The sequence below is a fragment of the Aedes albopictus genome, chromosome 2 (assembly GCF_035046485.1).
Source record: "Aedes albopictus strain Foshan chromosome 2, AalbF5, whole genome shotgun sequence".
NCBI classification, from domain to species: domain Eukaryota; kingdom Metazoa; phylum Arthropoda; class Insecta; order Diptera; family Culicidae; genus Aedes; species Aedes albopictus.
In genome coordinates, this window is record NC_085137.1 from 179,861,158 (window position 1) to 179,872,442 (window position 11,285).

Sequence of the window (11,285 nt, forward strand, 5' to 3'; positions counted from 1 at the left end):
CATTTCCGCCCTTCCGTCGGAAAGCATTCAATAGTTCAGCCACCCTTATGTCACTCCTCCGTTGGAACACGTTCGCAATTTACATAATCCATTTCCAACTTCCATAGTGTGTCCCTTCCACGATTCCGCTTGACTCCAGCAAATTTCATCCATTCGACACCTTTTGTTTCCCCTCGCGGCCATTTTTAGCTACAAATGCCGGTTGCCCCATCACTGCACTAACCGCTTACACCGTATTCTTCACATAATCACCCAACAGTTTTTCCCTGCTACTTACCGCATGGGAGCGTTTGCTGCGCCATTGTGGTGCCCATCCACCGAATTTTGTGTCACGTCCGCGTTTTGGTGCCCATCAGCAAAATTCACCGGAACGTCCACGTTGCGGTGTCCATCGGCCGAATTTTCTTGCGCGTCCACAGATCTGGCTGGCTTGGGGTACTCCCGTCGTTCCATCCCAAACACTAAAATTTGCACCCGTCCGTGGCAAGCGTCGTCAACTGAATGCCGAATCGTACCACAGATCTCCGTCATGCACCCGATCCCCGATCGTTCAAAGAGGGATCGGAGAGTTTACTCACCTACACTCTCACATTCTCGACTGCCGACAAGAGCGAAAGAGACGGAGGAAACGCACATGATCGCACACACATGCGCGGCTGTACCCGTTCCTCTCATTAAAGACCGTTTGCTTCTCACTCAGCTCGCACACTCCGGTTGCATGATGCCGAACCCGACAATTATGAAGAAATTCTCCCACTCTCTCGCGTGATTCTTCGTAGGCTGTTCGGTTCGGTTTTTGTTCTGTTTTTTTCTAACTTCCGCCTTGATCGGTTGGCAGAAACCCCTGGAGCTGAAAATGCTCCAACTATCACGGAAAAGTAAATCGCGCTGAAACTGAACTGTGAGGATGGTATGCACTTTACCAATTTATTTCAATTTTTCATAATAAGGCAATCAATACAACGTTATTTATTTTGTTTTGTTTCATTCATTTTTTTTTTAATTCATTTTATTTGGGCTCACGGTATTTCCCACAATCGGGACTCTGAAGGTCCTGGTATCGAATCTGGCTGCGGATGAACATTTTTTTTTAATTCTAGTTTTGAAATCAAAACATTGTCAACAACGAATTGATGCGATGTTCCATTAAAATTGAAGAGGCATTGGATGTTCTTTGTCAAATGATATGTAATTGATAACAAACTGATTGAACAGTAGTGCGATTTCAAGTGCCAATCAGTTCATATCACAGTGGAGATTTTTTACCGTGTAGGATAATTTAAGCCAATTGTCAACCAGTTGGAAATGATTGTTTTATGAGAAGTATAAGGTGTTTTGTATGGTTTTTGTAGGAATGACAGAATCTGTTGCGCAATCGTTAACCCTAAAAGGGATACCTGGGGTCCATTGGACCCCACGTGCTTTTCAAAGCTCGTCTTTGATGGAACACACTCAGCGAGGTGACGAAACTTAGGCCGTAAAGGCACCGACGAACCGACGTGACAGTGGCGATCCAAAACTGTCCCCCCTAATTTAACGGTCGACCAGCGAAGCGAGCGATCGCTTCTGTCAAATCAGCGCAGATGCGAACCGTTTCGTATATGAACACACGGGGGTTTGGTCTCGCGAGCTATCAAATCATCGCGAGCCGTTATAGAGGTGGCGATAGTGTTCGGCTATTTTTCATCATGGCGTCGCGGACAACAAATTTGAATTTATTTGTTCTAGCTGTCACGTCGGTTCGTCGGTGGTAAAGGTATCCCTTTTAGGGTTAATAAAGACAACGTCATTAGATAATTGTATTGTTTTCACGATCAGAGCAATTTTCCAGCTTCTGAGAGGTCCACTATTGATTTATATACCCTGCGATAGGCCTTTCTAAAGGGATTTCGGATGAAATGATTGCCTAAATCAATGGGCTTCCAAAATAAAAAGTTAAATTAAACAGGGATCAATACTATACTTACAATCATGCCTAATCTCTACCGAAAACTTTCTGGAAAGCTTGCTCGTTGTAGACTTCGCCGTATTTGTGTACGATCCTATAGACGTCGCCATTGTCGTGATTTTTGATAGGAAAGTAGAACTTCAACAATGAACGGCCCAGTTCCGACCTGGGCACTATGTCATCGATCGAATGTATTCGATCCTGTCGTTTCCCGTTGAAGTCCACGTAGGAAATCTTCACCCGTTTGCACTCTTCATCGGTGTAAACGTAACCGACCAGATTGTTGGTCAAGTAACTGAATAAAAGCAGCGTGAGGGTGGTGGTGAGTCCTGGGGGGGATATCGTGGATTAGTTAATTAGGATTAATCAGGTTCAAGAATAGGTTTACCAATGGACCCGCAAATCTGCGCCGTCGTGACACTGAAGATGTCTGCGTAAGCCAACCCCAAGCAGATGGGCACGGTGGCACCAGTGACCCCAACAGGATACATTTTAAGTCGTTTTACCGACGCTGTGAGTACGATTCCCGGAAAATGAAAGATAGGATTCCAACTTCCATCAGTGTTCGGTGCCGCCGGAGTTTGGGTCCCGGTTTGAACTCTTTCTTCTTGCGTTGGTGACGATTCTGTGGAACACTGTTGCACCAGCCTCGTTGTGGATGCTGCCGGGGTACGGTGAAAAAGTTGCACTGCGTTTGCGATCGAAAATCGCCCCGCGGGACACAGACGGAGAACGCTCAACATGCTGAGCTGTTTGAGGGCACTAAACTACTATCGAGAACACAGTTTCAGTTTATTTTCGCGAAAATTTCACAAATTATTATTTAAACTTTAATCACTAAAATCGCTAAAATCAGAGTTGAAGCGCGTGATGCAATCGGTCGGCTCGAAGACGGAACGTACTAGATTGAAAACAAATCGCTGTCAAAAGCATTTTGCAGGCGGCGGCGGTCGGTCAGCGGGTGACAGCTGATTTCAACACACGTGCGTTTGTTGATGTTGCGAGCTGATTGCTCTCGTGAAGTTATCGAAAATTTTACATTTTTCTGCTAATTTTGGGTGTAATTTGAAGCAAAATGAGTGTTAAAATAAAAACCAAAGAAATGTAAGTACGAGTAATGTTTTAGTTTTTAAATAATTCATTTCTAGTCATTGTAGAAGATTGTTCATAGTTTCACCTTTTGGTTGCTTATCGTGGGACGGATGGGGTGTGATCCTATAGGATGAGGGAGGGTGTGCTCGGGCATTTGTTTTGGTACAACAGGTACAGCAAAGTCTCGATTTTACGCACTTGCTAGGGATTCAATTTTGTATTTAAAATAATTTACGAGGAAGATTTTTCATTTCAATCGATTTAAATCAAAATCTGTTGTTTTGTTTTTTGACTATTCTGTCAACTCACGTCGTTGACGTGGTCGCGCCTGTGCTATCCAACACAAACACATAATGAAACGTTCATCCTACATTTTCAGATACGAGGTCCAGAAGCAGTACAAAGCCTTCTACACGGGCGGCTCCGTCCAGTGGACCGCAGATGGAACCGAAATGCTGTGCCAAAATGCCGGGGCCATGAATTTGGTTTCGGTCACGGACGATACCGTCGAACCGGTTGCTTTCGGCGATGCCGATGAATCGGACCCAGTTTACACGTTTGCCTTGTGTCAGGATAGCGTGGTTTCGGCTCACCGATCCGGACTGCTGAAGATGTGGGATAAAAGCTCCAGGCAGGTAACGAAAATGTGGCGGGGGCTACATCAGGGTCCGATTACGAAGTTGGTGTTCAGAGAGGATGGTGCGTTGATCGCGAGTGGAGGCACGGATACGTCGGTTCGAGTTTGGGATCCCAAGGAGCAGGTCTGCAAGGGAACGCTGAGGGGATGCCAGGGCGTTGTTAATCTGTTGGTGTTCCACCCGGACGTAGAGAGTAAGGTGCTGCTGGCCGCTGGTGACGATGTGAAAATTAACGCTTGGAACTACGAGACGAGGGAGTTAGTGAAATCGTTTGAGGGTCACTTTTCGAAAGTGACGGGGATATCGTTTACAAGCGATCATAAATTCTTGGTATCATCCGGTCGAGATAAAATCCTGATATTGTGGAACTACGAAACGCAACAGGCGGTCAAAACTGTTCCTGTATATGAGAGTTTGGAAAGTGTGATTGTTCTCCCAAAAGGCGTTCATCTGCCGGGTCTGAAATTAAAATCGGACAAAGTTTATGCAGCTTGTGCTGGCGAGGAAGGATTGATCAAGGTGTGGGAAATGACCGAAACAAAGATTGTTTTCAAGCAGAAAAACAGCTTGGTCACGAAATCTGCCGAGGAGGGAGGCCTAGCCATAACGAATTTGCTTTTCAACAAGCAATCATCGAAATTGGCCATTGTTAGTGCTGATCACAATATCATCATTCATGATTTGGAAACATTTGAATGCTCCAAACAACTATCAGGATTCAGTGATGAGATTTTGGATCTCATACTGTTTGGAAAGAAGGATCGTTTCCTCGGAATGGCCACCAATAGTAACGATTTCAAGATTTATGACACCACGAATATGAACTGCCAGTTGATCAAAGGTCACACTGATATCGTTTTGTCGTTATCAGCTAATCAAAACTATATACTTTCGTCATCCAAGGACAATTCTATAAGGCTGTGGCGTTATGATGCCACCAATTTCTCTGTCCAGTGCATTGCCATCGGTCTTAAACACACCAATGCTGTTGGAAGCATCGCTATAAGTAAAGTATCCGGAAAATTCGCCGCCAGTGTCAGTCAGGACAAATGCTTGAAAGTTTGGAAAATACCAAAAGAGTTCAACGATACTACAGACGAGAAGGAACTCACCCGATTAAACTGCACACTGACCGAGCTGGCACACGAAAAAGACATCAACTGCGTCTGTATATCGCCAAATGATCGCCTGATTGCGACCGGGTCCCAAGATAAAACGGCCAAATTGTGGGATGTCAGCAATCTCAGCTTGGTTGGAGTTTTCCGAGGTCACCGCAGAGGAATCTGGGCCGTTCGGTTCTCCCCCGTGGATCAAATCCTGCTCACCAATGCGGCCGATTGTTCCATCAAGTTGTGGTCCCTCACGGACATGACCTGTCTCAAATCACTGGAAGGTCACGAAAGTTCCGTACTGCGCGTGGAGTTTCTATCCCATGGGATGCAACTGCTTTCCGCCGGGGCCGATGGCCTCCTGAAGTTGTGGTCCATTAAAACCTCAGAATGCCTTCAAACATTGGACAAGCATGAAAGCCGTATATGGGCTTTGTGCGTAACCGAGGACGAATCCGTCTTCTACAGCGGTGGTTCCGACTCTCAGCTAATCAAGTGGAAGGACGTTACCGACGAGAAACGTGAACGGGAAATGAACGAACGCAAGGAAGTGCTCCTTCAGGAACAGGAGCTGAACAACCTCCTACAGGACAAGAAACTGCTCAAAGCCCTCCGCCTAGCCCTGAACCTCGATCGCCCCCTAATGACCCTGAAAATCATCACCTCCGTCATCAAAGGTCAAGAACAGGGTCTCCCAGACACCATCCACATACTCCGAAACGACCACAAGGAAACCCTCCTGAAACACGCCATCGAATGGAACACCAACAGCCGAAACTGCCGTCCCGCCCAACTGGTCCTGAACATCCTCCTACAGCAAATGCTCTCCGGTGAGTTCCAGATCTCCGAGCTGAACAAACACCTGGAGGCAGCACTGCCCTACACCGAGCGGCACTTCAAACGGATGACCGAGTACGCCAAGGACCTCAAGTTTATCGAGTATACGCTGCACTGTATGCAACCGCACGCTACCACCACAACAAGGAGTGGCAATAAAAGTGACGAGATGTAATTACTGTCCGATCCCAGCGTTATTTTGTAAGTACTCACATCTTTGTACCCGTTATTTAATCCGAACGAAACCCTGGTAGCTAAGTTGTAGGTCTCAATAAGACACAGATAGCCATTGACGTAGCTAGAGGGACTGGGGCCAAAACTGTCGTAACAAAGCATAGCTAAACTCTTTTGGTAACTACGAACTCTTTTTAGAACGAACCCAGAATTTTCTTCATGATTTCCTTGAAAATTTTCTCCACTGGAACATAATGGAAACCCGTCCGAAGATTTTTTTATAAAATGTCTACACAGGCCCGGATTGAGGATTGTGGGGGCCCGGGGCCCGAGCGGATGTGGAGGCCCCTCGTAGAGATGACCAAAAATGTTTTTCGAACAGTACTTGAGTAATATGAAAAATAAAGCTAATGTTAGCAACCAAAAAAGGTTTTTGTGAGGGCCCCTAAAATGTGGGGGCCCGGGGCTCCTTCCTGAATAAATCTGAATCAATAAATCTGCATTCCTGAATAAATCTGTGGATGAACTCCTTAAAGATTTCTCTAAGAATTCCTGGATGACTTCTTGGGGAATTTTCTTGCTCCTGTACTGCCCCCACTCGCATAACAGTCCCATTTGCAAAAAGTAGGAATTGAGAAAACAGCATTTGAAGTTTGAAAACTTGTTTCCATATAAAACTTTGAAAAATCGCCAAAATTTGGAGAATATTTCGATCATCTCGAAACTTTCACAGATTGCTGTGCACATGAATATATATCTGTAAAAAATATTACAATCACTACAAAGTTGTTCAGTTTTGTGTTACGTGACACAAAAATCCATGATGGGACTGTTATGCGAGTACTTTTGATATGGGACGCTCATGACTTGGTATTTTTTCACATATTGACATAAAAATTCATAATTTTTATTATTGTTTTTGGAAGTACATCAAAAATGATGACTATTCATAACGTTAACTCAAAAGTGATAAAAAGTCAAATGGGACAGTTATGCGAGTGGGGGCAGTGTATGCCTCTAAAATTATCTTAAAGAATATCAATACAAGTCGCTGAAGGAATTCCCCTAGGAATCCTTCAATTAACTCAAAAAAACTCCAGATATTCCTGGAAAAAAAATATAAGTGAATCCCCGGAAAAGATGATGGACAGATATCTGTAATTTGTGACCCCTGAATATTTTTTTAAGTCCCAAGATGAATTTCTGAAGGAATCCCTGGGCTTGGATTATATCTTCCAGGAAGCTTTGATTTCAGGCATGTGGTCGATGTGCTTTGCAGTAATGATTGGAATAGCTGAATGTATAATCAATGGCAAACAATTCTGTAAAAATCAGATCTTCAAGTCATCGTCATCTGATATAGTTATACTGATCATTATGCTGCATAGTATATCGAATATTTGTCGAATTCATTTATGTGCCGGGAAAATATAATTCCAAGTTGGTGAGAATATTACAAACTGAGGGAGGGTAATAGGCCCAGTCAGACCCCTGAATGGGCAATGTGGGTTAGTGTATGGGAATGCCATTGAAGGTTTGTAATATTCTCCGATGCTTTCGAAATCCAACAGGGCGCGTCCCCGGGTTGCGAATAGGGGGAAAAGGGAGATTTTTCGCATTTGTAATGTAATCAGCCAATGTGATATTATCTCCTATGGTGTTGTAGTGCGAATGAATGATCTCATTCTATGGGAATTCGAACCTTGTAATGTATTGTTTATTAACTTCAATTTTCTAAGCTTGACAAGGTTTTGAAGACAAACATGAGATGAGAGAATTTCCTAATAGGAAAGTCACATCAGCAAAGCTTTTACATATAAAAATGCTATCCATGGGGTCATGTCTAGCATTTAATATGTATGGCAATGACTGGTTCTTACCTAATAGGGGTACTACAAGACCACGCGGACAATTCGATTAAGGGCTTAATATATTTACCAGAACTGAAGGAACATTTTTTCCGGGTGACTGGCGAGTTGGAGAGGGTAGAAGTTTCCGTTTGTTATAATTGACAAAATAAACAATCGGGCGCTTTTTCTTTCTTTGACTTGCTTGGTACCGTCAGTGTACCAGTAGCCGCTCATGACCCAATAGCCGCTCACTGTTGCAAAAATCAAGTTTTCACGCATAAATACACTCTTTTCGTCGCTGATTTTCTTGGACAATATAAATCATATAAAAGCAAAGCCATTTTATGCAATATTTACCGAATAACATAAATTTTAAAAACAAAACAATAGATTTTTTTGAGCGGCTATTGGACCCAAAAAAGCTGCAGGAAATTTTATGTGTTCCAATAACCGCTCACGCAAAAAATACGTGAAAATCGTAAAATCTGTCGATTTTAGTACACAGTGTATTTAATCACTATTATACACTTTCACTGAACAGGAAAAAATAATTGTAAAAACATAGAGTTGCAAAAATAATTCACTTTTCCGCATAAGTCTATTTGAAAGATGGCTTACATTTGTCCGTGAGCGGAATTAGAACCACTTTGGTCTCACACAAATTGTAATAAAGTCATACTTTTTTGAAAAGTTCTACATAAGTCTTGTTTTCTATCTGATTGTGCTTAGATTAAACTAACATAAAATGCAAAAACATTACAAATTGGCTTACCAGTCATTTCACAGATGATGTTTTTCTGCAAAACTGGCCTTAGATGAGCGGAATCTGGTACCCTGATGGTATGTTGTGGATTAATGTTTTTTTGGTTTTGGAAGGTATGCGATTCACTATTTTGCCTTAAAATTATTTTGCATCTGAATAGCATTGATATTGTCAAGTCTGTACCAACACCCTAATTCCACACCAAAATACCCTTTTCCTATCCCATGGCGTTTATGTGGTCAGCAAAGACTATTCAGCCATTACCCCTCCTTATCATCGGCTTTGGACTGACTTGCGCTCTCATTGCCCCACCAAATGCTGCAAAATGAAAATGAAAATGAAAAGATGAATTTCTGAAGGAATCACTACAGGTGTTCCTGGAACAATCCCTGAAAGAGCTATCGGAGAAATTCCGGGAGAAACGCCTAGTGGAACTCCTGCAGGTATACCCGAAGTAAACTCTGTAAGAATCCCTAGATGAATTTCTGAAAGCTTGCCTGGGCCAATCCCTGGATAAATTGCTGGAGGAACACTTTGAGCAATTATTGGAGGAATCTCTGGAGAAGTTCCTTAAGAATTTCTGACAGAATCCCTGGAGAAATTGCTGGAAGGATTTCTGAAAGTATACCTGGAGGAATTCCTGGAGAAATCGCTAGAGGATTTTTTGTATGAATCCCTGGAGGAATTTCCAGGATTTCCTGGAGGCATCACAGAAATTCCTGGACGAATGCCTGGAGCAACCCCTGGATGAATTCCTAGATGAATTTCTGGTGGAATCTTAAGAAGAATTAAGGGAGGGGCCTCTGAAAGAATTCCCGGAGCAATCCCTAGATGAATTTCTAGAGAAATCCCTGGGGGAATTCCTGGATTAATCCGTGGGGGACTTCCTGCAGGAATACCTGGAAGAAATCCAAGGGAAATTCCTGGAGAACTCCATGGAAGAATTCCTGGAGAAAACCCTGACAGAAATCCTGAAGGAATTCCTGGATGAATTCCTGCAGGATTCCCTAGACGAATTCTTTGAGGTTTCCCTGGGGAAATTTCTGAAGAAACTTCTTTAGGAATTCCTGGAGGAAACCTTAAAGAAATGTCTGGAGAAATTCTTGGAAAAATCTCTGTAGGAATTCCTGGACGATTTCCTGAAGCAATTTCTGGAGGAATGCCTGGAGGAACTTCTAGACAAGTCCTGTCGGAATCCCAGGATGCATTCCTGGAGAAATCCCTAGAAGAATTTCTGGGAATCCCTGAGATAATTTCCTGGAGGAAATTCTGGAAGAACTCCTGAAGGAATCCATTGAAAATTCCTAGTGAAGTTCCTGAAATCATTGCTGATGGAATCCCTGGCGGATTTCCAGGAGAAAATCCTGAAGAAATACCTGGGATAATTCCTGAGCAATTCTTGATGGAATTCCTAGAGGAGTCTGGACGAATGCTTGGAGGAATGCCTGGAGGAATTCTTGAAGGAACTACAGGAAAAACTCCTTTATAAACTCCTGGGCGAATGCCTGCAATAATCCCTAGATAAATTCTGAGAGGAATCCCTAGAGAAATTCCTGGATAAATCCGTGGAGGAATTCCTGCAGGAATACCTGGAGGATTTCCTGGAGAAATTCCTGAAGGACTCCATGGAAGAATTCCTGGATGAACTTCTGGAGCAAACCCTAGACGAAATCCCTGGATGAATTCCTGCAGGATTCCCTAGTGGATTTTTTTAGGAATCCCTGGAGAAATTTCCGAAGAAACCTCTTTAGGAATTCGTAGAGGAATCCTTAGAGAACTTTCTGGAGAAATTCTTGGATAATCTCTGGGGGAATTTCTTGAAAAATCCCTGGAGGATTCCCTGAAGCAATTTCTGGAGTAACTTCAGGAGGGAGGAACTTCTAGACAAATCCTGGCGGAATCACAGGAGGAACTCTTGGAGAAATTCCGGGAGAAATCGCTAGAGGAATTTTTGGAGGAATCCCTGAAGGAATTTCTGAAGGAATAACTGGAGGATTTCCAGGATGCATCGCAGAAGCAATTTCCATGAGGATTCTCTGAAGCAATTTCTGGAGAAATGCCTGAAGGAACTTCAAGACAAATCCTGGAGGAATCCCAGAACGAACTCCTGGAGAAGCCCCTAGAGGAATTCTTGGGGAAATTTCGTGAAACTATTCCAGGAAGTATTCGTAGAGGATTCCCTGAATGAATTCCTGGACGAATCTCTAGGGGAATTCTTGGAGAAATTCCTAGATGAATTTCCAGAGGAATTTCTGGAGGAATTCTATTAGGAATTTCTGGAAGAAATACTGGGTGAATCATTGGTGGAATTCCTGGAAAAATCTCTGGAAGAATCCTTAGAGGAATCCCTGAAATCGCTGGAGTAATTCCTAATGGAATTTCTGTAGAAATCCCTGGGGAAATCCATGGAGGAATCCTTGGAAAATTGCTGGTGGAATTCCTGAAATAATTGCTGAAGGAAACCCTGGAGGTGTTCTTGAAAAAAATCCTGACGAAATACCTGGAGGAATGCCTTGAGGAACTCTTGAATAAACTTTAAAAAAAACTCCTGGGGGAATGCCTGGAATAATTCCTGGATAAATTAGGGGGGAATTTCTGAAGGAATCTCTGGAGGATTTCCTGGAGAAATTAACGTATTAATTTCTGAAGGAATTTGTGGAGGAATTTCCGAAGGAATTCGTGGATGAATTTCCGAAGGAATTCTTGGGGTAATCTGGTGGAATTTTTAAACATATTCCAGGAGGAGTCCCTGAATGAAATCCAAGAGGAATGCCTGCAAGAATTCCTGAAGGAATCTCTATAGAAATCCCTGGAGGAATGCCTGGAGGTGTTCCTAAAGGAATTGCTGTACGAATTCCTGGAGGAATCTTTAGA

The 11,285-nt window shown here is 43.1% G+C and overlaps 2 protein-coding genes across 2 annotated transcripts; one reads left to right on the forward strand and one right to left on the reverse strand.

Moving 5' to 3' along the window:
- Positions 1-1,915: 1,915 nt before the first annotated feature.
- On the reverse strand, positions 1,916-2,835 carry LOC109397520 (transmembrane protein 186). The gene is made up of 2 exons (XM_019669820.4): positions 2,337-2,835; positions 1,916-2,277 (listed from the first exon to the last, which is right to left on the reverse strand). The coding sequence occupies exons 1-2, from the start codon at positions 2,689-2,691 to the stop codon at positions 1,976-1,978; spliced, it is 657 nt and encodes a 218-aa protein (XP_019525365.3). The 5' UTR covers positions 2,692-2,835; the 3' UTR covers positions 1,916-1,975.
- Positions 2,836-2,897: 62 nt separating this feature from the next.
- Positions 2,898-5,836, forward strand: LOC109621499 (transducin beta-like protein 3). The gene is made up of 2 exons (XM_020075528.3): positions 2,898-3,052; positions 3,420-5,836. Exons 1-2 carry the CDS (start codon positions 3,024-3,026, stop codon positions 5,797-5,799), a joined length of 2,409 nt encoding a protein of 802 aa, XP_019931087.3. The 5' UTR covers positions 2,898-3,023; the 3' UTR covers positions 5,800-5,836.
- Positions 5,837-11,285: the final 5,449 nt, after the last annotated feature.